This window comes from Wolffia australiana, chromosome 6, assembly GCF_029677425.1.
Source record: "Wolffia australiana isolate 7733 chromosome 6, ASM2967742v1".
Taxonomy (NCBI): Eukaryota; Viridiplantae; Streptophyta; class Magnoliopsida; order Alismatales; family Araceae; genus Wolffia; species Wolffia australiana.
In genome coordinates, this window is record NC_135840.1 from 18,528,258 (window position 1) to 18,554,595 (window position 26,338).

Here is a 26,338-nt window from a genome sequence, read left to right on the forward strand (position 1 = left end):
CTATGATGTAAACATATTGAGTTCATTATGTTCTTTAATAATGGCTTAAATTATCCTTTAATGGTTTTGGCCTCCACAATTGTTCCAAGTCATGCGATGGCTTCTCCTTTCCTTCCATGTGACTGACTCTGATAAATTATCATTCAATCCACCTTAGTCCTATATCTCAAATATAATGCAAATAATTGTGATAATTTATCCGCTTTACTAGATGGATTAAAGTGGGGTTAGTTTGACAAGTTGTTAAATGTAAACAAATAGGGCTGGAAATAATGCCTGATTTTTATAATTAAACCACAGTGCATGAATACGTGTGCATAACCAAATATAAATGGCAAAAATAAGCATGGTTACCGGGATTATAATTATTTATTCTGTATTATCAAATAAACATTTCTTATTTATCACAAACAATGTTTCATTCACTGATATTTAGGTTACAGTCATACCCCTTTTAATATATGATACCCGTTACTGAATCTTTGATGCAATCAACCTCCAAAAATATTAGCATCCATCATGTAAGTACACAGTTATCATTCTCCACTGAAAGGTTTATGCTGGTCCAATCAGTACGAAGCACAATGATTAGGAGTGTGGAAGCTTGAAAAAACAGACCACAAACCAAGCCTGCCCAAAGACCCTGTAAAAATATCAATAAGTTGTGTCTTCATATGCGAGTTTTTAATCACGCATATCAAAGTGTTGGGGAAATTTGTCAAAAGATTCAATCCAACTGAAACAACAAGAAATGGGTCATGTTTACGTATTTTATATTTTAATAAGATTGTCGATGACTATTTTTTCTCGGAGTTCAAAATGTCTTAGGAAAATTTAATAAGTTTGAGCAACTTACCTTGACATAAAAGTTCATAACAAAACATAAAGTTAATGCAATTGGCATTCCAATTAAGTAGAATGCCGCAAGGTTGGTCCACGCAGCCAGATGTTGCCAACCACATCCTCTTGATACTCCTGATCAATTAAGCCCAAACTTCATAAATAATCAATGAAATCATGATGCATTATTGTTAATATATTATTAAGAACCTGATAAAATTCCTTGCGTTGAATCTAATAGTATAGAAGCTGAGAGAAGCGGTGTCATCCGAACAAACTCTGTTATAACAAGTGGGCTATTACTAAACAAATGAGCCCATGCGTTATGCCCAAACACCAGAAGCAAGACGAATGTCAAAGCAAGAATAATAGAGAGTTTTAGTGTAACTTTGACGGCTTTCTTTGCCTTGTCTACATGTCCTGCTCCCAACTCATTCGCCACATGTGCGCTGCAGCAAGAAAAAAAGCATAAGGTCAAAGCACACGTGAACAAAAGATGGGTTTTATAAAAATCTAATACATATGATTTTACCTAATAACAGCACTAAAACCATAAGTGATGTTGTATGCGACAGTCTCGGTGTTTGCACTGAAACCAAGCCAGATTTCTGGTTCTTATGTTCTTTGAAGGTAAAACATATTAATATTTAGAAAGATGACGCGATAAAAGTTTGCCTACCACATAGCAATGAGTGAGGTGCTCAACACCGTATTAGGTGTCAGTCCAGCAAGCAATACCATAATTTCAAAGGCCCAATATTCCAAGCTGTACCAGGGACTTTCTCGTCAAAAATAAACAATCATCAAGTATATATAGTTTTAGGCTAACAGAGATTTAATATTTATCAAGAGGAAAATAGGATTGGAGAGATATTGAACACAGTCAGAACATATTCTTCACAAAAAATTTAGTGAGTTTGAAGGTTGAGTTGGTCAATTCTAGTAGTTTCTTGGTTCTTCTAGATTTCTATGCGTTCTTCTACATCTTTCTAGTTTTGTGTAGAATCATCCATAAGTTCTACAGTCATCTAGACTCTTCTATAACCTTTTAAGAGTTTATGCATCCTTCTAGACTTTCTATAAGGATGTGTAACTTTTCAGGGTAGGAACTCTGTATACGTTTCTATTGAGTGCGAGAAAAAAAGAAGCTCATGTCAACATGACTGCACTGGATGTTTAAAGCGGAGAGCTTTTGAGGCGTTGAAGCTGAGGGACAATTAACATTTGGAGAAGAAGTTTGTTGAAGATATATCTCCATGTATGGCTCTTCTCATCCAGTACGTCCCTTTAATGATCTTGCTCATATGTTATCCTTGTTCATTCTGTTTTAAACCTCTATGCAGAAAGTTACCAGCACATTCCAGAAGGTTGTTTATCTGCAATCAGTTAGTGTTTTTTTAATATCATCCCTATACTTATGGTGGATTCTTGAGCTTTGTTCGATACACATTGTGGACTCGTTGAGGTAGATATCCTCAACAAGCTAGTCCGTCTCATTCAATAGTTGCTTCTTTCCTCTAGGAACCATATTAAAAGATATGTAAATCTTCATGGACAATGTACCAGTACAATGCCACGGATAGGGTGTGGGAGATAGAAAAATAATAAAGATTGACTGCGATAAGGATGTAATGAAGAAAGAGGGTTATTCCACATGCTAGACGATCTTTTTTAGGGATGGTATGGAGTCAAATAACTAGTGAATGTGCGGATAAGTTGAAAAAAATAAATTCATTGAGAAAGAGAGAGAGAGAGATAGAAAGAAAGAGAGAGGGAGACAGAGAAATATAGAGACGGATAAGTTGAAAATAATAAATCAATTGAGAAAGAGAGATAGAGATATATATAAGGAAAGAGAGAGGGAGAGAGAAAAAGATAGAGACGGATAAGTTGAAGATAATAAATCAATGAAGAAAGAGAGAGAGAGAGATAGAGGGATAGAGAGAAAGAGATAGAGGGAGAGAAAGAAAGTGAGATAAAAATAGAGAGAGAGAGATAGGGGGAGAAGGGGAGAAAGGGAGATAGAGAGAAAGGGAGAGAGAGCGAGAGAGAACCGGAGATAGAGATAGAGAGAGAGAGGGAGAGAGAGAAAGAGAGAAAGGGAGATAGAGATAGAGAGAGAGAGAGAAAGGAAGATAGAGAGAGAGAGGGATTGAGAGAAAGAGAGAAAGGGAGATAGAGATAGAGAGAGAGAGAGAGAGAGAAAGGAAGATAGAGAGAGAGAGATAGAGAGAGAGGGAGAGAGAGAGGGAGAGAGAGAGAGAGAGAGAGAGAGAGAGAGAGAGAGGGTGAGAGAGAGATTATACTTACCAGACCATTATGGCGGAAGGGATGGCCAAACGGAGAGTGGGAAGAATGATAGCAAAGGCCTCGGTGGAGAAACCCTGCCAAGTCTCCTCAAATCTCTTTGAGAATATCGCGTAGGAGACCAGCATCAATAACGATATCCACTGCGACACCCCCGCTGCCACTGCCGCCCCTGTATAACCCATTCCCAGAGGATGAACCAGCGCAAACGTGATCGGAATATGTAGCAGCAACGAAGACACAGAGCAGACCACGAGTGGCGTCACAATAGATTGTGTCTGCAGGAACCGGATAAGGCACTGGATCTGGCCGTAGGCGAAGAGAGCGGGGATCAAAGGCCGCATATAAGCCGCGGCGGCGTGAGCTACGGCTCTATCTTGCCGGAGTAAGATAAGAATGGGCTCGGTGAACCACCAGACCACTGCTAGCATAGAGCATGCACTTAAACAGATGATAATCGACGCCTGAAGGTATATGCCCATCTTCCGGTACATTTTAGCCCCATACGCTTGCCCGCATAGCGTCTCCATAGCGCCGTTCAACCCGATCTGGATAGTCCCTCAAGAGTTTTGATTTATATCGGAGATGAAATTTGATGAAACTGTAATTATTGGGTGATAGGTTGCAAGACATTCTTTGAGTATAATAGCGAAGTGAAGATATCCCGTAAGCAAGAGTTGGGCTGAGTGAGAGAGTGTGAGAGAGAGAAGTGACACAAAAATGTCGAATTAATTTGACGAAGGAACAGGGGCCAAGATTAGGAGCAAATCAACTACAGATCCAGAAAGATGAAGTTCTGGGTGTGCTCGTGATCACAAAAATCGGGCCTTTTAGAGTTATTCTAATGCAAGAAAACTCAGATGTGGAAAGGGTTTAAGATTACCATTAGAGTGAAACCGGAGAGAGTGGCACAGAATTGCGTATGTCAATACCGAGACAAAGAGAAAGGACGAGCAAGGGCCCGGGTGAGAGAGAGAGAGAGAGAGAGAGAGAGAGAGAGAAAGAGATAAGATCGAGGAAAAAATCCTGAAAAGAATCAACCAGGGCTAAAGAGCTTTGCAATTTTGTCTTTGTCGGTGATTGCAAAGGGTCAATTCCTAGAAATATTCTTGATTAAGAAAATCCCAGATCCTAAGAGATATGAAGATTACCATTAAAGTGAAACCGGAGACAGTGGCCCAGGAACTGGCCAGCGTTGCCCCGGCGAGCTCGAGATCGCCGAGATGGCCAGCGAACATGACAGAGACGAGCGGAATTCCGTAGTAGGCCACACTTGTCAAGATCATGGGCACAGAAAATAACACTTGCTTCATCGCTTCCTCTGCGAACTCCCCTCTTCCCCAATTTTCCCATGCTCTCTCTTCCTTCCTCTCCTCCAGCAGAGCCACTTTGGAAGCCATCATATCTCTCTCTCTAGGATCCTTCTCTCTCTGAGATGTTCTACAAATGGTTCGCAAACAGCCCATGACAGGTCACCAAGATCAGCAAATTAAATATAAGTTGATTTAAGGCACTTAGGTAAGGCCACGTACCCGTAGTCAATTAATGGTAACAGAAAGATGAGAAATAGAAATATCAACGGGTAAGATTGTAACAAACATAAACAATTTAACCGTAAATATATCACCCCGCACACACAGTTAACAGTAAACACACATCTAACACGAATATATCAAGACTCTTGTACACATTCAGTTGCTGGATTTATTGATCATCAAACCGTAAACTAGGTCATAATCTAATTTCTTTTCCTCAAAAATCAGAAGCATGTTGTTAGACTTTACGCCTGGGGCTGATTATTTGGTGAGAGGGACGTTTCTACTTTAGAGGTCTTCCTCAAGACATTTAAATCAGTTTGACAAGACATCGGTCACTTTCAAGGAACTCTGCTTTGCGCAGTGAAAAATAATATCTCAATAATTGTTATGTTATATCAAAATTTTATTAAGCTTTGTCATCTGAATAAACTAGTCCTTCATATACTTAATATTATCGTCGATCGAGGGAATCTCGGATTGGATATTCCCTAATTGAGATCATCCTGATTGTGATTTGATTACCCTCATTTATATCTACGTTGATCGTGATCGACGGTGTGATCAAGGATCCACGATCTGATCAGAGGGCTGACCCTTATCGGTGTGAGAAGTGTAGGAGGAAGGAGTGGTAGCAAAAGACAGAGAATAAGAAGAAGAAGGAACTGGGATAGAAGAAGGGAATCCCATAACATAAAACAACGGATTGTCCAAGTATATATAGGCACTGGAGACGGTGTGATCAAGGATCCACGATCTGATCAGAGGGCTGACCCTTACCGGTGTGAGAAGTGTAGGAGGAAGGAGTGGTAGCAAAAGACAGAGAATAAGAAGAAGAAGGAACTGGGATAGAAGAAAGGAATCCCATAACATAAAACAACGGATTGTCCAAGTATATATAGGCACTGGAGGCGGTGTGGGTATTTAAGGAAATCATTAAATGCTCTGAGTGTCACCGTGCCATTGGGCATGATGATGTGTATTGGCCTCTATGGCGTGCATTGGCTATAGGTGAGAGTCGTCTTGGGACAACCAGCGTCAGACTTCGAGTACTGTGCACATGTCAGTGGAAGTTGTGGCCCGAGGGCTCCGGCAGCATCTGTACCACGTTCTAGAGCCTTCTCTGACAGTTTGTGCTTTGAGACGTATGGATGCCGGCCATATGCAGACATGGCATTATTGTGGCGTGACATCGTGATGTCACCCCGACATTCTTCTTCATCATTACATGTCAGTATATTAACAGGCCCCCGCAAAACCAAGGTGGGTACCACGTTGAGATTTGAGCAGAGCCAATGAAAGCATTGCTTGCTTAACGGCTTAATAAGTAGATCTACAAGTTGGTCATTAGTTGAAATAAAGGAAACACAAAGTGGCCTGGTGGAAACCCATTCACGCACAAAGTGGAAAGCAAATTCAATGTGTTTTGTACGAGAGTGAAATACCAGATTTTTTGTAAGATAAGTGGCCCCAAGGTTGTCGCACCAAAGTGTATGAGATATACCTGGATGGAGGGCGAGTTCGGTGAGGAGTGATTTGATCCAGATGATTTCAGCTGTGGCATTAACTACCGATTTGTACTCAGCTACAGTACTAGAGAGCGAAACAGTGGATTGTTTTTTAGAGGACCAGTGGATTAAATTGGAGCCAAGGAAGATAAGGTATCCTTGTGTAGAACGTGTGTTAGTTGGGTCACCAGCCCAATCTGACTCAGTGTACACATCAAGTTGCATGGAGGAATCACGAGAATATGATAATGAGAAGACTGTAATGCCTTTTAAATATCTAAGTGTTTCACTACACCATAGTGTTCAGGTCGAGGGTCATGCATATGTTGGCATGTCATGTTCACAACATAGGAGATGTCCGACCGAGTGACAGTTAGGTATTGTGGACTCCCAACAATTTTACGATAAAATGTGGGGTCTGGTGGATCAGACTTTTTAGTGGGCGCACGTAAAGAGGCACTGCTTGGCATGTTGGTGGGCTTACATTCGTCCATCTTGGCAGTTTTAAGTATTTGTCCTAAATATTTAGATTGTGAGAGTGCAATACCTGCGGGAGTTTGTACAAGTTTGATTCCCAGAAAGTACATGGCCATACCAAGGTCTCAAACTGGGAATGTTCTTTGTAAATAGGAAATTGTGCTTGTGATATCAGAGGGATTAGACCCGTAAATAGTATATCATCAACATAGACAAGTAAGAATAACTTAGAAGACGATGCATGCTTAAAGAACAAAGATGTATATGTTTTAGAGGTATGAAAGCCTTGAAGAGTTAAGAAGTCAGATAATCTTTTGTACAACATGTGAGGGGCATGTTTGAGGTCATACAGGGACTTCTTAAGTAAACATATGTGATCAGGGTAGGAGGCATTAACAAATCCAGCTGGTTGTTTCATAAATATAAATTCATGTAGATCACTATGTAAAAATGTATTAGAAATATCTAATTGCTTAATCTCCCAGTTGTTACATAAGGCAAGAGAAAGGAGTTGACTAGTTGTCATTTTGACCATCGGACTAAAAGTGTCCTGATAGTCTATGCCCGCAGCTTGACTAAGCCCTTGTGCGACAAGCCTTGCTTTGCATCTATCTAAGGTACCATCAGCTTTTAGTTTGCGTTTAGAAATCCATTTGGAGCCAACTATATTCGCTCCTTTTGGAGGCTTTGCAAGTACCCAAGTAAAATTCTTATGGAGGGCAGAAATTTCTACCTCCATAGCAGCTCTCCAAATGGGAGAACTTAGTGTTTGGTAAGTACTTTTTGGTTCACTAACAATAGCAGAGTGAGTGGAGGGTCATACCTTAGTTTGGATTGTGTTTGATGAAAATAGCTGTCGAGCATGTTCATGTGACGAGTTGGGAATTTTCAAAAGATTGTAGATCTGATGGGCACGGAAAGGTGGAGTTGAAGAGGCATAATATGTAGAGGGAGGAAGTGATGGTATAGGAGTTTTACCATTGTCGGGAACTGCATCACCAGTCGAGTGTTGGACTGCTGGACTTCGTCCATAGTTCATTTCACAAGAAGAGTGCTTAGTATCATTAGAGGACGAAAAGAAGTAAAGGGCAGAATTGTCTGGTGTAGCTGACCCTAGCAGCCCATCCGAAGGCTGAGGTTGTTTAAAAGAGGGTGAGAAAGGAAAAACTTCTTCATTGAAGATAACATCACGAGAAATGTATATACGAGAAGATGATAAAGAAAGGCATCGATAACCCTTATGAAGGGAACTGTATCCAAGAAAAACAGAATGTTCAGATCTCAGTGAAAATTTTTTCTTTGCAAGTTAGGGAAGCAAAGGCATCGGAAAACTTTGAGGAATTTATAATCCAGTAATTTCAAATGAAGAATTTCAAATGGAGATTTGTTCCTAAGAACCGGTGAAATCATACGATTGATTAGGTATGCGGCTGTTACCACGGCTTCATCCCAGAATTTCATTGCTGAGTGCAGTTTCCACTACATGTGAATGTTTACGTTCAGCATTGCCATTCTGCTCCAGAGTGCGTGGACAGGAGACCTAATGCTTAATACCACATGTTAGGAAATATTTCTATATGGACTGAAACTCACCTCCCCAGTCCAAGTGGAATGTCTAGATTTTGGTGGAGAACTGCTTCTCCACCATTCGCTGAAACTGGATGAAAGTAGAGTGCACATCACTTTTGGCCTTTAGAGGGTAGAGCCACGTATACCTGCTGAATTCATCAATAAAAGATACGTAATAAGAGTGCCCAAGTACGATTTCATAGGAGCCGACCCCCATAAGTCAGAGTGAACAACTTGAAGGGGCCGTAGGGAAGTATAACTAATCCGGCATAAGTGGAGTATGCTTGTGGGGGTCCTACAAAGACATGCCCTAGTAGGCACACCATCATGGTCGAAGGAGAATGCATACGGGTAGTCTGACACTCTGGCGCCCGGTGGCCATGCTTCAAGCAGAGCTGACATCTGGGAGTGAAGCATCCATTGCGCCCTCCACGACCATAACTATCACCTCCACAGGAGCCATGCAGTGTACTGCGCTCTCGGTGAAAATTAGGTTGCTGATTGTTGTTGCATGAGGATTAGTTAGAGAGGTTCGTCTTGACTTGATTTGCCATGGGGGTGGCAGGAGCTTCCATGGTTTCTTCGTTGCTTTCAAAATTGTCTAGAGAGACCTCAGAGCGAAGATCAGCAAGTAAATCATCAAAAGAAAGGTTCTCATTTCGTGTGGTAACCCCAGTTTGAAAAGAGCGAAACTTAGAATCGAGCCTCGAAGGAACACAAACTTGACTGTCCGTTCAGCCATGAATTCACCGGCATCAACCAATGAATTCACTCAGCTATAATTATTCTAAACTCAGAGATGTATTCATCAAGGGATTTGGCCCCTTTTTTAATGGAGTGGAAATGTGAGGTTAATTCCATGATCCGACACTCAGAAGCAGATGAGAGTTTGGTGGTGAGCTTCTCCCAGGTTTCTCATGCCGTAAGACAACTAGAGACGAGAGGGAGAAGCTCGGCTGACATGGATTAAATAATTGTAGATAATACCTGCTTATCATTGCATTTCCACGGGGTGTTTTCATTGTCTGTATCTTCTTCTTCAGGCGATGGAGGGTGAGTCAGATGCCTTCACAATAGGCACGATTTAGATTTTCCAAATCAGATAGTTGTTTTTTGTGAGCTTGAGCGACATTGCCTGCATTGTTGTGACAATGGGCGCTCGAGGCAGTTGGTGCTTGCGGCCTGCAGGCGCTTCGAGTGGTGATGGTGGCACGGGCATCGCCATTGGCATGGGGATGCCTTTAGTGGAGGCACTGGCGGCCTCGTTGAGCTCTGATACCATGTGAGAAGTGTAAGAGGAAGGAGTGGTACCAAAAGACAGAGAATGAGAAGAAGAAGGAACCGGGATAGAAGAAGGAAATCCCATAACATAAAACAACGGATTGTCCAAGTATATATAGGCACTAGAGGCGGTGTGGGTATTTAAGGAAATCATTAAATGCTCTGAGCGTTACCCTGCGGTTGGGCATGATGATGCGTATTGGCCTCCGTTGCATGCATTGCTGTAGGTGAGAGTTGTCTTGGGGTAACGCAGCGTCAAACTTTGAGCACCATGCATGCGTTAGTGGAAGGTGTGGCTCGAGGGCTCCGGCGGCATCCGTACCACGTTCTAGAGCCTTCTCTGACAGTTTGTGCTTCGAGATATACAGATGGCGACCATCTACAGACATGGCATTATTGTGGCATGACATTGTGCTTTCACCCCGACATTCTTCTTCATCAATACGTGTCAGTATATTGATAATCGTATCGTCCATCACAATCATTTTCCAATCGGATCATCGACCTTTCATGATCAATATTGAATTAGGCGATCGAGGATGATCTAGTCCAATTTTCAAGGCCTTTTAATTATTTTTTAAAACAATATCTTCTTGTGTCAACAATTGAACCCAAAACTTTGATATTAGTGGGGAAGAGAAAAACCAATAGGACGAAGCTTGTTATGCAGTAAAATCTTTAGGGAAAATTTTATGTATGATGAGAGATAAAACGAGATAGAGTAGAAGTGAGAGTGAGAGAGAGAGAGAGAGCAAGAAGAGTAAGAGGGAGAGCTAGATATAGAGAGCAACCGGGGAAGAGAATGAGAAGGAGATATACAAGTAGAGATATGGTGATGGAATAGAGAGATGTATAGAAGGATGCACGGTTAAAGAGAAAGTAAGATATATAAAGACTGGTTCAATGAAAGAGAAAGAATTAGAAAGAGAAACACAGTGAGAGTGAGAGATCTAGAGAGAGCAAGAGAGAGAGAGAGAGACAAAAGGGATAGAAAGAGAGACACAGCGAGATTGGGAGACCATGAGAGAGATAGTGGCAAGAGGGATAGAAAGAGAAACACAGTGAGTCTGACAGAGCTAGAGATATAGAGAATAGAGATATAGGGAGAGATGGTGAGGGCAAGAAAGAAGGAGAGAGAGACAGAGAGATAGAAAGAGAAACAGTGCTATTCAACAAATGAAAGAGTTATGGTCTCATAAGATGCTAATCCATGGCTATGGTATCACTATGGAAAAGCACTTTCATTGATCAAGTATATAGCAGACCCATTGTGGAAGCTATTCTCTAAGTATATGTCCAATGACAAGTCGGATATGATATACTAATACAGTAATTTCTTATCTTTACATATGTATTCTATATATTTTTATTATTCGATTTTCTATAATGACATAAAAATATCCACATAGAGCAGCACTATATTCTTCCACTCATATTACAAGTACAGTTGAGCCCATCACCACTAGTGTGTAAACTCAAAGGACATGGGGTGGATTCTGTATAAGGAAGAGTTTACTAAATCAATTCATCTAAATTCCTTGATGATTGTGTGCCTAAATTTAAAAAATATGATTCAAGTCATGGTTGTGTTAGTAGTTTTTGTACCAGAGACATCAAAGTCTTGTTTTGAATAGAAAGTTATGTTTTACAAATAGTGAATCTTGTTCATGTGATTTAAATAATGATGCATCTAATGCGAAAAAAATTTCCCCTTAGGGGTTGAATGGTCAGGAGGGGATAAAAACTAATCTGACATAAGGTTAGCAATGCCATGAGGTCTTTGGCCCGAGAAATGGATATGTTAGTGAAACTCTAATAAAATGATGTCCTAATCCATTAGAGCCAACTAGGGTGATCAATAAGACTTTGGCAGTTGACGGTAGCTTAAATCATTGTGATTTTCACGTGAATAAGAGATTATACATGCATTGAAATGATTATTGAAAAAGTTCCCAGAAAGGAAGATCCCATGTTATCCCTTGCAGAGAGGTTGTGTAGGTCGGCACCTCATATGATCGTGACTCAACCTATCACTTAAGCTAAATCAATTTATTATTAGTACTAGGTAATTTATTATTGTAACCAATAAAGTACATTTATGCCTCGAGAGTAATGAACTATCCTAGGACATTGGTAATAAATCCTGCACTTATTAAATAAAATCATGAGTTTTTCGTGTTTATCTCATCTAAAAAGATAATTCCCGGATGTATTTAAATGCATTTTTTTGGAACTTGAAAGTAGTTTGTCCACATCATAGTCTTGTCAAAACATTTTTTTACATTCAAACACAGACTTTATTTTTTCCATCAATAAATTCATAAATATAATAGTTTTAAAGTCTGAATGTATAGCTTTCATATTTTATGAATCAAAGTATATTTTTTTTCATTATTTATAGTGATTTAAAAAAATTTCAGGTTTAGTCATGTGTTTCCAAGTGCCTCAATCCTATTAATTTGATTGTAGCTAGCAGTTGTCGCCAACTTATTGATGGCTTTGACCAGTGGTCACCTTTTCAATCATGGCAAACCGGTGCCACTATCATAATGTCATAGTGGCAAACACAGAAAATATTTTTTTCTAGTTAAATGCAAAGGTACTAATGGACTAATAAAAATAATAATCAATTCAAATTCAAAATTCGAGAAATGAGATTTATGGACCAATAAAAAATGACATAAACCACATTAAATTAAGGTTAAAAACAAAGAGACCCAAATCCATTGCAATTTTTTTTCTTTGAAATGAATAAATTTAGATTGTGGTGCATACTTTTGGGAGACTAGAGGGTGTTCTTTCTGGGGTTGTATACGCATGAGATCATAGTATAACTGGAAATGCAACATAATATTTGGAAACCTTTAAGATTATGGGGCATGCTTGCAATCCTGATGGATATTATCCGACCATCAAGCTAATCACACTTAATATCATGTTTAATACATTAAAAAAAAATTCCGTTCATTTTTACTTTCGAATGATGTTTTAAATGAAATATTCAAACATACGCAATGACTTAGTAATTTATGGTGAGATCGTTATATAGTGATGACTAGTTTCTACACATCTTGTATAAGTCTTTGTATTGGAATGATACTCCACAAGAACATTGAACTATCCAAAAAATATAACATCAACTGATCATGCATATATGATAACTATTGCTGATCTGGTGTCCATTAATGTAGAGTCACTACGGAGCGACAAGAGGTGCTTTTACGGAATGAGTTCTTAAAATTGATATGTAGAAATCCCTAAATGGTATTATACATAAAGTTCAATAATGCTTATACATGTTAGGGTCAAACAAGATAATCTGGCTATGTTTTGACTACAACTTAAGAGTCACTAATCATGGGAAGTCAAATTAGTGTTAGGTCAAATATAGCAATAAGTGACTGGATTGTAAACATGGAATTATGTGCCCTTCGCATAAGACTAAATTGACTTGGTGAAAAAGAGGCATTATATGCCCTTGAGAGGGCATTATAAACACTTTAAAACAGGTTCTTGAATGATCCGTGTTATGCAAGAGTACTTACTAAAACCCCACATTAGGGTTTTTCAGTTAACCATGCCCTAATTCATTATGCAACCTTACACAAAATAATGATAATGCATAAGTGATAACTAATCCTGGAAAATATTCCATCATAAAGTTAATATTCTATCCATATTCTAGTGCATAGTTCATACTATGCTTTTGGTCCATCTAGATTTGACTAGAAATTAGCATTGTATGGCGGACATGGAGGTGAAGACGAGATATCTGAAATGCATCATAGATACTGCTTAGCCCCCTGATGAAAACTTGTTGCATGTTTAGCATATTTTGCCATCAAAATGAAATTTATAAGTCTTCGTTATCATCACATGAAACACATGCTTTTACCATACTCTAATGGTTTTATATTCTTGAAACTTAATATTCATGGTCAGACACCAACTTTGTTTGATTAGCTTATTTCTTGACCAAATCAACACTCGTACATTGACACAGGGCCTGGTCAATGCCCCAAATATCCTTCTCTTTTTCACTTTGAAATTCCCTTAGGAGGAATAAACATTAATGACTAAACTTTCAAATTCAACAATCAAAGGAAGCTCTAGTCATTCATGTGGAACAGCCTAGAAAATTAATATACGGACGCTGGATCGTTTATCTAAAGCCAATTATTTTTATACAACCAATGAGTTGTTTGTAATTCATATATGTAGCCTTAAACATCTCCTACTTGTGTGTTTAAGTTATTAACATTCAAAATTCTAAGAGAATAGTAATAATTGTAGCTGATTTTATGTAGACTACTATAATGTTTTCTTTTGTAATTCATGTTTTCTTGTGTTGTATGCGTCATCTTTCAGTGTAATGTACATGTTCATAGTCCTACCATGATTCATTTCAATGCGCCCATCTCTTTACAAAAAAAATACATCCATATTATTTTATTTGTGTACTTTTAATCAGTTAAAATAAGTGAATTCGATCCTCAACTAATCCCCACTCCTGATAGTAGTACCACACTTATCAATTAGGTTGAATTCCATCAAGACCTAGTAGTTTTAGAAAATATTTTTTGAGTATTAAGTGACAACAGTTATGCATGAATTTTAAAGTTCAATTGAGAATTAGCAGGTCTTACATCAGGCTGTTCTAAGAGAAGGTCTGGCACACTGGTTTGATACCTCTTATGGATCATTTTGGGAAAAATATATGTCTCACATATAATCAAAAGATTTTAGGGATAACCTATAGATTAGAAACTAAAATTGCATGGTATAAATTGTAACTTCTTTTAGGATAATAATATTATAATACCTTCTCCATAGAAAGTTGCCTTTTTTGACCAACCAGTACGAAGCACTATGACCAAAAGGATGCAAACTTGAATAAAAAGAGCAAAAATAATGCCTCTCAATGTTTTTCATCATAAGTTTCATCATTTTTCCCTATAAGATACAAATGATGTTTGTCAAGTTGTTCCATTTCTACGGTACATCATTTTCCTTCTCCACAGAAAGTTGTACTCTCGACCATTCAGTCCGAAGTACAATGATAGAAAGGACGCAAACTTGAATGAAAAGAGCACAAATGATGCCTGCCCAAAGTCCCTGTGAAATGAATCCAAACAATAATGTTTCAAAATCAAATTCAATATCATACATTATAGTAAAATGAGTGAAAATGATCCAAAGTATAACAAAAATGTTTGTATGTAAGCATTAAATATTCAGGTCATATTTTTATAGGAAGATTTTTTATGGAAGTCAGAGGTATAAGTATGTAAATACTGATGCAAAGTCTTGATTTCATAGACTACAAACCTTAGCATGAAGTTCCACGACAAAACCTAAGACAATTGCAATTGGCATTCCAAATACATAGAATGATACGAGATTTGTCCATGCTGCAAGATGTTGCCAACCACATCCTCTTGATACTCCTAACCCAATAAAAAATAATATAAGTGATATGTTGAATAATTATAAAGTTATGATGGTTCTGTTTTCAATCACCAGATAAAACCCCTTGTACGGAATCCAATAAGATGGACGTTGAAAGGAAGGGTACCATCTGAACAAACTCTGTCCTAATTATTCTGCTATTAGTGAAGAAATGGGCCCATGCGTTATGTCCAAATATCAGAAACAAAATGAATGTCATAGAAAAAATAATAGAGAGCGTCAATGTCACTTTGACTGCTTTTTTTGCTTTGTCCACATTTCCTGCTCCCAGCTCATTTGCCACACGTGTGCTACAAAATATACAGACAAATTTTAATAACTTTATCAAAGAAATAATATTTAATCGTATCTTACCTAATAACGGCACTAAAACCATAGGTGATGTTGACTGCCACCGCTCCAATGTTCACACTGAAGTCCAAATATTTCCGCAGAATTAAGAATACAAGTATTTACAACCATGATAAGATAAAAGTTTTCTTACCACATGGCAACTAATGAGGTTGTTATCTTTGAATCTGGCATCATGCCAGCGAGGAAGACCACAATTTGAAATGCCCAATATTCCAAGCTGCACAAGGACTTCTTTCATTAGATAAATAAACGGTATTCGGGAGCATCAGAAGCTAAATGCATCTTCATGGAATCAACCTATTGATTAATAGGGTGTGGGAGTTGGCAAAAGATGAAAATTAAAGGGGATAGATAGGGTATGAGAGAGAGAGAGAGAGTGAAGCGGATGGAGACAGACGTTAGAACAGAGTCGTACATAGAGAACCTGCGTGAGAGAAGATGTACCACAGCTCATATGCAGAGTGCATGAAAAAGGATGGGAACAAGGATCCAGAGTGCATGAAAAAGGATGGGCAATGTACGACGACAAATGACGAATCCACAACATATTTTCATGTTTAGGCTGAATTCCCTTTTATAACTTTTATCTGGAATTTTCCTTGCTGAAAAATTCACTAGGTTATGATGGCACTTTTTCTAAAAGAGAACACATAATCGATCTTTCTTGAATCGAAATTTTCGAGTGCGAAATGTTTATCTCAAATAGGCTTCTATAAGTGATATTAGAGAGTTATAGAGAGAGATGCGGAGGTTTGCGAGAAAGAAAATACGCAGAAAGAGAGAGAGAGAGAGAGAGAGGGAGGGAGAAAGAGAGTTTTAACGGGAGAAAAAAATAGTCAGAGAGAGGGAAGAAGATATGCACAGATATAAAAATGGAATTTGCAAAGAGAAAAAGATAGTCAGCTAGAGAGCGAGATAGATGGAACATTGATAGAGAAGAGGATGACCGCAAGAGAGAGATGGAGGCTTAATAGAAGAGAATATAAGTAGAAAGAGAGAGATGGAAGTTTGAGAGAAAAGAAAACAAGTAGAAAGAGAGAGGCGGAGGTTTGAGAGAAGAGAAAATAGGTAGAAAGAGAGAGAGAGAGAGAGAGAGAGATGGAGGCTTGAGAGAAGATAAGATGGGTAGAAAGAGAGAGAGATGGAGGCTTGAGAAAAGAGAAGATAGGTAAAAAGAGATAGAGAAAAGGAAGTTTGAGAGAGAAGATAGACAGAGAGAAATGACGAAGAGATGCACAGAGAGAGATACGGCGACAGAATTAGATGGAGGTTGAGAGAGAAGAAGTTAGCCAGCGAGAGAGAGAGAGGGATTTTAGACAAGAAAAGATGACCAGATACTGAGGGAAATAGAGGGTTAGGAGAGAAGATACGCAGAAGGAGAGAGATATATGAAGGTTGCAGAGACGAAAAAGACAGGCAGGGAGAGATATGGAGATTTGGAAGAAAATGGAGCTCGCCGAGCAGAAGAGAGCTACAGCCGCAGAGAAGCCAGAGGGAAAAAGGAGATAGCGGGAATCTTTTCACATAAAACGTAGAGATTGTAACTTATGACTTGTAAATGTTGGAAACAAGAAACAATCTTGGAGATTTCTGTTTTTTGACAGTTCCTTTTTTTGTTGGTTTCTTTTTTTGGAATCATGTTTGTTTCCTATTTCATGGATGTTGCCTATTACGCTCTCATTATATCCTCCATATGAGAGGCTGTAAGGGGCATGCTCTAGACAAGCCTAAGATCTTCCTTCTTCTTTGAGTAGAATTTGAGGTGTTCTTGTCTTCTCCTCTCAAAACTCTTCTCTTCTTATCTTTTCTAGTGTAGATGTGTCTACATTTGGTATCAGAGCCTGTGCTCTGTTCCAATCTCGGATCAATGAAATACCTCTGTGACGTGGAGAATCTTCATCACAAGACCTTCCCATCAATGCTGCAAGAGGGTTGGTGGAGCCAACTCAGATTGGGACGTTTCCAATTCTCACCAAGTGCAACTATCAAGTTTGGACTATGAGTATGCATCTTCATCTTGAAGGTATGGATCTTTGGGATGTCGTTGAGGCTGAGAATGCTGTTAAGAAGGGAGATCGTCAGTTTATGTCAGTCATGTTCAGCACTATCTCAGACGAGATTAGCTGCCAATTGGACAAGGAGAAAATGGCCAAGCAAATGTGGCAAACTCTTATGACCATGAATGGTAGAGTTTCACGTCTTCGTGATGCCAAGGTTCAATCACTCAAGAGAGAATTTGAGACTCTCTCCATGGAGGGCGAATAACCAGTGTTAGATTATGTCAGGAAACTTTCTCGAATAGTCGAGGAAATGAGAAGCTTAAGAGAGAAACTCCCCAAAGTTGATGTGGTTTGTTAACTCCTTTGCTCAGTTTCCAACAATTTTGACTCTCTTACTTCCTCGATCGAGCTGTTTCAGGATTTAGATGCTCTCACACTCGATGAAGCCATAGGATCTTTGAAAATCCATGAAGACAAACTGCAAGATTGATAAAGAAGAAGAGAGGACAAAGCTCTTCTGGCTAAAGCTCTTGAGAAGCCAAAGAAGAATGAAGACAACTCAAGATGTCGAGGAAGATGAAGAAGAAGAAGAGGCCGACGAAAAGGCCGTGGCAAAAATGCAGATCGCAAGAATGAATATGAAGACAAGGATGAATGCCCTATGATAAATCAAAAGCACAATGCTTCATTGCAATAAATTTGACCATTATGTTAATGAATGCCGCAAGGATAATAAAGGCAAGAAAGAGATAACAGCGCAACTTGCCAAAGAAGAGAAGGAACGAGATACTTTCCTGATGATGCCTGAAGTTGAAGAGCATAAAGAGCTTCTGTTCCAAGGAGTCTCTAAGACCAAGTTGAAGGATGGTGCTGGGTACCTTGACACGGGTGCCAGCAGCCATATGGCAGGGAAAAGAAGCCTTTTCTATGAGATTGATAACACGTATGTTGGCATCGTCAGATGTGGACATGACTCAAGGATTCCTATTAGAGGACGAGGGAACATCCTCTTGAATTCCCCAAATGGCAAATTGATGTCACTCACCAATGTTCTCTACACACCAAAGCTGAAAGCTAACATCTTAAGTCTTGGGCAATTGGATGAGCAAGGTTATAAGATGAAATTATCGAATGACTCTCCAACTATGCATGACAAGATTTGAAGATTTTTGGCAAGGGTGAAGAAAAGCGCAGGAAGATTTTAATTTTTGAAGCTTAATGTGGTTCAAAACTGCTTTGAAGCAAGCAAAGATGTTACTTGGACCTGGCATAAAAGGTATGTGCACCTTAATTTTCATTCATTGAAAATTCTCTCTATGCAGGAAATGGTCACAGTCCTTCCAGAGTTGGAGACCACTAAGAAGATATGCCAAGATTGTGTAAAGTCCAAGCAACATCGAACACCATTCCCATCGCCATCTTCATACAGAGCCACAAGACCTCTCGCGCTAGTCCATCAAAATCTGTGCGAGCCAATCGAACCAATCACTCTAAGAGGTAGTGAGTAGTTTCTTCTCCTAGATGATGATTACTCACGCATGATGTGTGTTAAGATGTGGAAGAAAAAATTAGAGACATTTGATGCCTTCAAGAAGTTCAAAGCTTTGGCGGCATCTCAGAAGAAAGAAAATATCAGTTGTTTGAGGACTGCCCAAGGAGGTGAGTTCAATTTGAATGAATCCACTACCTTTTGTACAAATGAAGGGATCAAGAAGCACCTGACTACTCCTTATTCACCTCAACAAAATGAGGTGATGGAAAGGAGGAATCAGACCATCATGGATGTGGCTCAAACCATGCTCAACCTTAGAGGACTTCCACATGAATTTTGGGGAGAAATGGTAAAAACTGCTGTTTATATATTGAATAGTTCTCCCACGAAGTGTCTTGCAGGTAAGACACCATATGAAGCTTGGACGGGATGCAAGCCTTGAGTTGATCACTTGAGGATTTTTGGGTCTATTGTGCATGTGAAGGCCCTCAGTATCAACCTGAAGGAGCTACAAGATCAAAGAAAACCCATGATTTTCATTGGGTATGAAAAAGGAAGTGAGGGTTATAGAACATATGACCCAACCACCGGAAACATTACTCCTTCAAGAGATGTTATCTTTGAAGATAACAGCTAGTGGAACTGGGAGGATTCCAAGGAAGAAGAAATTTCTGGTAATTATAATTCACCAGTTTTTTATGATTTCAGAGTTGACCAAGTCAATGATGAAGCTGGGTCATCATCAACCCAAATAATGGAAGCTGAAGAAGGTGATGTTGAAAGTGCTGAAAGTCAACTAATGAGGATGATGGACCAAGAATTTGCAAAACTCTTCAGCATGTTTATGCATAAGCTCAACAAGTTGACAATGATGTTGAGGTGTGTCAACTCTTCGAAGAAGAACCCAAGACTTTCAAGCAAGCCATGGAAGATGATGTTTGGAAGAAAGCCAAGGATGAAGAGCTTTTCAAAATGGCAGATTCCAATCCTTCTCTTACTCCAATTGGGGAGAGGCCTAAGTTCGGCCACCATGGGAAGTTGGTGAATCCCACAGAATATCGAAGTTTGATGGGTTAGCTATGCTATCTTACTCATACTCGGCTTGATCTGTTGTTCACGGTGTGTTTTCCAACTCGCTTCAAGGAAAACACCACCATTGAACATTTTCAAGCAGCCAAGCATGGAGTGAGTGATATGACTATGCTGGAGACTGTGATGATCAAAAAATCACCTGGGGGTGTGTATTCTTCCTTGGGAAGAATGTGGTGACTTAGAGCTCCCAAAAACAAATGATTGTATCACTCTCTTTGTGTGAGGCTGAATACATTGCCCTCACAACTGCCACATGCCAAGGTATATGGTTGGCCAGTCTCATTGAAGAATTGATCAAAGTGCTGCTCAAGCAAGTGAAGATCTTTGTTGACAACATGTCAGCAATGGAACTTGCAAGGAATCCAGTCTTTCACAACCGTTCAATACAAATTCACGTTAGGTACCATTATGTTAGAAAATGCGTAGAGGAGGAGAAGATAGTACTCAAGCATGTTGCAATAGAAGAGCAAAGTGCAGATATTCCCACAAAATCACTTGGGAGAATGAAGTTTGCAAAACTATGAGGCAAAATTGTTGTCTTTGACATCGGAAATCAACTCCAAGCTTGAGGAGCTGATTGTTGGAAACAATCTTGGAGATTTCTGTTTTTTGACGGTTTCCTCTTTTCTTGGTTTCTTTTTTTGAAATAACGATTTTCCTATTTCATAGATGTTACCTATTACTCTCTCATTCTATCATGTATATAAGAGGCTGTAAGTAGATTGCTCTACATAAGCCTAAGATCTTCCTTCTTCTTTGAGTAGAGTTTGATGTGTTCTTGTCTTCTCCTCTTAAAACTCTTCTCTTCTTATCTTTTCTAGTGTAGAGGTGTCTACAGTAAATAACAAACGAATTAAAAGGTGATACAGATTAGATAGTGAGAAAATCGTGCACTTTACTGCTACGCATATGGAGATTGAGAGAGAGAGAGAGAGAGAGAGAAGGGAATGGGGGGGGGGGGAGGGACAGAGAGAGAGGGGGAGAGATTCAGCGAAAGAAGCACAAAGTGGGATATAGACGGAGGGAGAGAGAGAGGTGGAGAGATTCAGCGAAAGCAGCAGAAAGTAGGATATAGACGGAGGGAGAGAGAGAGGGGGGGAGAGAGAGAAAGTGAGAGAGGGGGAGAGAGAGATAGAGAAAGAGAGAGAGGGAGAGAGCGAGAAAGATTTAGAGAGAAAGAAGCAGAAAGAGAGATATAGAGGGAGAAAGAGAGAGAGAGAGAGAGAGAGAGAGAGAGAGAGATGATACTTACCAGACCATTATGGCGGAAGGGATGGCCAAACGGAGAGTGGGAAGAATGATAGCAAAGGCCTCGGTGGAGAAACCCTGCCAAGTCTCCTCAAATCTCTTTGAGAATATCGCGTAGGAGACCAGCATCAATAACGATATCCACTGCGACACCCCCGCTGCCACTGCCGCCCCTGTATAACCCATTCCCAGAGGATGAACCAGCGCAAACGTGATCGGAATATGTAGCAGCAACGAAGACACAGAGCAGACCACGAGTGGCGTCACAATAGATTGTGTCTGCAGGAACCGGATAAGGCACTGGATCTGGCCGTAGGCGAAGAGAGCGGGGATCAAAGGCCGCATATAAGCCGCGGCGGCGTGAGCTACGGCTCTATCTTGCCGGAGTAAGATAAGAATGGGCTCGGTGAACCACCAGACCACTGCTAGCATAGATGAGGCGACCATGGCGGTTATTATTGACGCCTGAAGGTAGATACCCATTTTCCTGTATAGTTTTGCACCGTAGGCTTGCCCGCAGAGCGTCTCTAGAGCTCCGCTTAGCCCAACCTGCGTCGTCCCCCGAGGGTTTTGATTGTAATAGTCGACGAGATTAGACCAAATTGTCATTCAATTTTGAAAGATTGGCAGAGATGGATTGCGGATTTGGATTGATGAAGGCAAAGGAGCGTTTAATGTCAACACCCTTTGGAGAATAGTTAAGAGAAAGTGTAGTGTCCTCGCAAGTAGCTTTATACTTGAGCATAGTGGTGTGCGTTTGAGTCTTAACCGTAGGGCATGACAACAGCGAGAGGAATAGTGGGAGAAAATGCGTAAAGAAAATGCTTAAGGAAGAAATAACTGGAGAAGGAGATATCCGACGAGGAATTCCGTGAAAAGAATCACTCCACGTATTCCGAGATAGCAGAGATAGGGGACCGTACCATTAGAGTGAAACCTGAGACGATGGCCCAGGAGTTTGCCAGCGTTGCGCTAGCGAGCTGAAGGTCGCCGAGGTGCCCCGCAAACATGACAGAGACGAGCGGAATTCCAAAATAGGACACACTTGTCAAAATCATTGGCACCGAAAAAACTATTTGTTTCTTTGCTTCCTGAGCAACCTCCCCTCTCCTCCATCTTCTCCATACCCACTCTTCATCACTCTCCTCCGGCAGTGCCACCTCGAACACCATCCTTCTCTTTCTAGATAGCTCTTTTTCTCCCTATAGATGTCTATCTCGCTTTCCGTGTAGAGTTCTCTGTAGATGGGGAGGATTGCACCACCGCAGGAACGACATCTATATGAAGTGAAAGAGTGTCTTTCTTAATGTCAAATTAAAGGGTTGGCCGCAAGTTGAGGGAGGAACCGTTGGCTGCTGGGAGTTGACACATGTCTGCCTCTCTCTGCTCACCGCGTCACACTCTTTTTCAACGATTTATATCATCATATGTTCTCATCATCTTGGGTTGCCTTTTCATCGTATCTCAAGTGTCTCTTCCTGGTTCGCATTATCTCTCTCTATTTCTCTCTCTCTCACGCTCCTTTTTTTTCTCTCTCTCCCTATCCCTTTCTCTCTCTCACTCTCTCACTCCCTCTCCACTCTCTCTCTCTTTCTCTCTCCACATCACTCTTTCTTTTCGTGTCTTTGTCTTTCTATCACCCTTTCTTTCTCCCACTCTCTCACTCCCTCTCCACTCTCTCTCTCTTTCTCTCTCCACATCACTCTTTCTTTTCGTGTCTTTGTCTTTCTATCACCCTTTCTTTCTCTCTCTCTCTCACTCCCTCTCCACTCTCTCTCTTTCTCTCTCCACATCACTCTTTCTTTTCGTGTCTTTGTCTTTCTATCACCCTCTCTCTCTCTCTCTCTCTCTCTCTCTCTCTCTCTCTCTCTCTCTCTCTCTCTCTCTCTCTCTCTCTCTCTCTCTCTCTCTCTCTCTCTCTCTCTCTCTCTCTCTCTTCCTCTCTCTCTGTCTCTTTCTCTCTCTCTCTCTCTCCCTCTCTCTCTCTCTCTCTCTCTCTCTCTCTCTCTCTCTCTCTCTCTCTCTCTCTCTCTCTCTCTCTCTCTCTCTCTCTCTCTCTCTATCAAAATCATAGAGAAAATATTGGACGGATAGAGGTTTGAATATAAATCTAAATTTCTGACTGCCGGAACCCGACACTTCCCTTCTTCATTTAAACAATAAAACGATGGCATTTGAATAAATACAGCCTCGCATGGCTTTTCATTATGGCTGGAGATGTGTTAAACCTTTTCCCATGGATCTTGCCCTTATTCGTAGGTTACCATTGTTATCAAATTGAATTGTCACATAACGTGTTGTGTTCTTCCACAAACACGACTGACCCTGCATTAAAAAGAAAGAGATTTGATGGAAAAACATTCATTGTCTCTTTAGGGCGAAAGAGATGGAAGAATAATTAAAGAGAAGGATATAAAACTTCGCCTATATTTTGAGGTATTTCTGCCGAGAAAAGGACTTTTCAACATATTTTAAATTTCGTATTTTAGAAGTCCAAGTAGCCTCAATGTACGTAGATGTACCTATATGTATCATCAATGCACATTCATTTGTGATGTACGTTGATAAACCAAATATATCAGTTGTAATTATAAAAAGTGTTGAAAGTTGGAGAACAAAATAAAATGAATAATTCTCTTCAACGCAGCTTTGATAGCGGAAGATATAAATTCTTTGAAGACTGAATAAACTTCTCTTCTGAGTAACCAATACTTTTACTCCCTATAGCAACGAAAGCTAGGTGAGGTGGCAAGAACAACAGTATAGAACGCTAACCTTTTCCCAGAGTGAACAGACCTCTCTTCCAAGAGAGAATAGAAAAGGAGATGTTGGCTTTCTGCTGTTGCAGATGACTGACGGCTAAGCTTCACACAGAGCTTTTACCTTTTGAAAGTGAGAAGAACAGAATGGAGGAAAACACGAGAGATTGAATATGTGAAGACTGGTGGTAATGCGATGCACACACACCCCTCCTTTATATAAGGAAAGTACGTTCATCTTTTATAGACTCTTCTATTTCTAGACACTTCTATGTTACAAGAGGAACATGAAGAGTCTTCGTGACGTGCCAGCTTCCAGAAATTTCTAGGCCAGCTTTGATTATATCAAAAAACGCAACTTTAATCATGTTGTGGCGAACTAAGTATTGCTAATCCAAGCTTCGTCCTCAACTTGTCAAAGGGAATTCTTCCCAATGTTTAGGTGAATAAATCAGCCATCTGATCTTCAGTCTTGACATGTTCAAGGACCACTTTCTTCCCCTCCATAAAACAACGAATAAAGTGATACCTTGTTTATATGTAATTAGAACGGTTGTGATAAACTGGATTCTTGCTTCACGCTTTGGCTGACATATTGTCCACAAATATCTTCACGTGTTCGAGCTCTTCTCCTTTTACTTCCGAGATCAATTGGGATAACCGTATGCCTTGGCATGCTGCTTCGGTGATTGCAATGTACTGAGCCTCACATGAGGATAATGCCATGATTCTCTACTTTTGAGATGACCATGTAATTGTTGTAGATCCAAAAAAGAACACAATTCCTCTTGCACTCTTTCTATGATCCTCATCTCCTGCGAAAGCACTGTCACTTTATCCATGCAAGTTCTCTCCCTTCACACCTTTCTTAAATTTGAGCCCCATGTTATATGTTCCCTTCACATACCATAGTATTCTCTTCACTTCCGACATGTGAAGTTCCAAAGGTTTCTCCATGTACCTGCTCACAAGTTCAACTGAATACATCAAATCAGGATGAGTGCGAGTTAGGTACCTCAATTTTCCAATCGTTTGCCTGTAGACTGCGGGATCAATGGGCTCACCATCTTTGCTCTTGGATTGCTTGTTGTGTGGTTCAAGTAAAGTCTTGACTGAATTGGTCTCCAACATTCTTGTTTCCTGAAATATTCACAGAGCATAGGAGCTTTGTTACACCTTATGTTCTTCTATTGGGTGACTTCTAAGCCAAGGTACGCACTAAGAAATCTCAAATCCGTCATCTCAAAAGTTTCCCTCATTTCATTCTTGAACAACACAGCACAACTAGAATCCGTGCCTGTCACACTTAGGTCATCGACATAGAGTTCAATTAGCAAGGCCTTCCTGTCTCTTCTTGACATGTAAAGGGCAGGTTCTTGAGAGTTTTACACAAAACTGATGGAACTAAGACTCTTGTCCAACTTTAGATACCAAGCCCTTGGATCCTGCTTTAGTTCATATAGAGCTTTCATGAGTTTGAGCTCCAAATTTGCATTGCCCTTATTTTACAAATCCCACAGTTTGTGCCACTTATAATTCTTCAAGTTCTCCATTTAAGAAAGCTGAATTCACATGTAAGTGATGAAGATCCCAACATGCTTTGGTTGCTAAGGCAATTAAAAGTCAAATAGTTTCTATCCTAGAAACTGGAGCATATACCTCTTCCACATCAATGCCAACTCTTTGAGAGTAACCCTAAGCCATTAGTCACGCCTTGTGTCTCATTACTTGGTCACTAATATTCTTCATTACTTTATAGACCCAGTTAAGGCCTATGAATTTGCATCCTTGTGGTAGAGATGTAAGCTCCAAAGTTTTGATTCTTCTTAATTGCCTCTAACTTATCTTTCATTGCTTGTCTCCGAACTTCTTTTTGGTAGGTTGCAGGCTCTTCCTCAATGAGATGAAGCTCAGTTGTTGTCAAATTTTCCCTTGCATGGACCTCCCCAGGCTTCAAATCTCCATGGATGTTCTTCTCAATCAGATGAGGAAGGCGAGAAACTTTGATCACCAAGATTTGAAGAATTTTCTTGATCTTCTCTTCTTATGTTGGGTCGTCTCGCAGCTTCTTCATCTTCATTCTTCACGTGATCACATGGTGTTAGATTGAAGTAGGGTAAGAAATCATGCCTCGATCTCTATAGGTGTCCAAGCCCATTTGCAGTCTTCTTCAATCCTTCTAGTTCAATCCTTCTAGATGATACCCTTTGGTTCCTCTTTGGTGACCTATGAATGTCGTACAGTGACTCTGTGGATCTTACTTTCCTCGCTGACAAGACAACTTCTTCACATGTGCCAAACATCTAAAAACTTAGAAGTATTCAACACTTGGCTTTATTCCTGTCCATTCTTCATAGGGTGTTATTCTTTAAAGACTATTAGTTGTGGATCTATTCAAATTATAAGC

General features: G+C 40.0%; 2 protein-coding genes across 6 annotated transcripts; both read right to left on the reverse strand.

Moving 5' to 3' along the window:
• Nucleotides 1-471: 471 nt before the first annotated feature.
• LOC144704310 (protein DETOXIFICATION 19-like) lies at nucleotides 472-4,608 on the reverse strand. Of its 5 annotated transcripts, none has more exons than XM_078576691.1 (7): nucleotides 4,299-4,608; nucleotides 3,151-3,695; nucleotides 1,520-1,618; nucleotides 1,373-1,429; nucleotides 1,051-1,289; nucleotides 857-975; nucleotides 472-630 (listed from the first exon to the last, which is right to left on the reverse strand). In XM_078576691.1, the coding sequence occupies exons 1-7, from the start codon at nucleotides 4,548-4,550 to the stop codon at nucleotides 589-591; spliced, it is 1,353 nt and encodes a 450-aa protein (XP_078432817.1). In that variant the 5' UTR covers nucleotides 4,551-4,608; the 3' UTR covers nucleotides 472-588. The 5 variants fall into 5 exon arrangements, with proteins under 5 accessions (XP_078432817.1, XP_078432815.1, XP_078432816.1 ...); XM_078576689.1 differs by having other exon boundaries at nucleotides 472-643; XM_078576690.1 differs by having other exon boundaries at nucleotides 472-643; nucleotides 1,520-1,606; nucleotides 4,299-4,606.
• Nucleotides 4,609-14,414: 9,806 nt separating this feature from the next.
• LOC144704876 (protein DETOXIFICATION 18-like) lies at nucleotides 14,415-22,429 on the reverse strand. The gene is made up of 7 exons (XM_078577446.1): nucleotides 22,096-22,429; nucleotides 21,177-21,721; nucleotides 15,471-15,557; nucleotides 15,341-15,397; nucleotides 15,038-15,276; nucleotides 14,846-14,964; nucleotides 14,415-14,632 (listed from the first exon to the last, which is right to left on the reverse strand). The coding sequence occupies exons 1-7, from the start codon at nucleotides 22,342-22,344 to the stop codon at nucleotides 14,510-14,512; spliced, it is 1,419 nt and encodes a 472-aa protein (XP_078433572.1). The 5' UTR covers nucleotides 22,345-22,429; the 3' UTR covers nucleotides 14,415-14,509.
• Nucleotides 22,430-26,338: the final 3,909 nt, after the last annotated feature.

What these genes read in the sequence shown, in the direction of transcription:
- LOC144704310 (XM_078576689.1), bottom strand. Translation starts at nt 4,550, where the DNA reads ATGATGGCTTCCAAAGTGGCTCTGCTGGAGGAGAGGAAGGAAGAGAGA. An exon ending in CCTTCCGCCATAATGGTCTG is followed by an intron (nt 1,619 to 3,150) that starts GTAAGTATAATC and finishes TTGACGAGAAAG; the next exon opens with TCCCTGGTACAGCTTGGAAT. An exon ending in TTATGAACTTTTATGTCAAG is followed by an intron (nt 644 to 856) that starts GTAAGTTGCTCA and finishes ATATTTTTACAG; the next exon opens with GGTCTTTGGGCAGGCTTGGT.
- LOC144704876 (XM_078577446.1), bottom strand. Translation starts at nt 22,344, where the DNA reads ATGGTGTTCGAGGTGGCACTGCCGGAGGAGAGTGATGAAGAGTGGGTA. An exon ending in TCTCAGGTTTCACTCTAATG is followed by an intron (nt 21,722 to 22,095) that starts GTACGGTCCCCT and finishes GGGACGACGCAG; the next exon opens with GTTGGGCTAAGCGGAGCTCT. An exon ending in CGTACAAGGGGTTTTATCTG is followed by an intron (nt 14,965 to 15,037) that starts GTGATTGAAAAC and finishes TTATTGGGTTAG; the next exon opens with GAGTATCAAGAGGATGTGGT.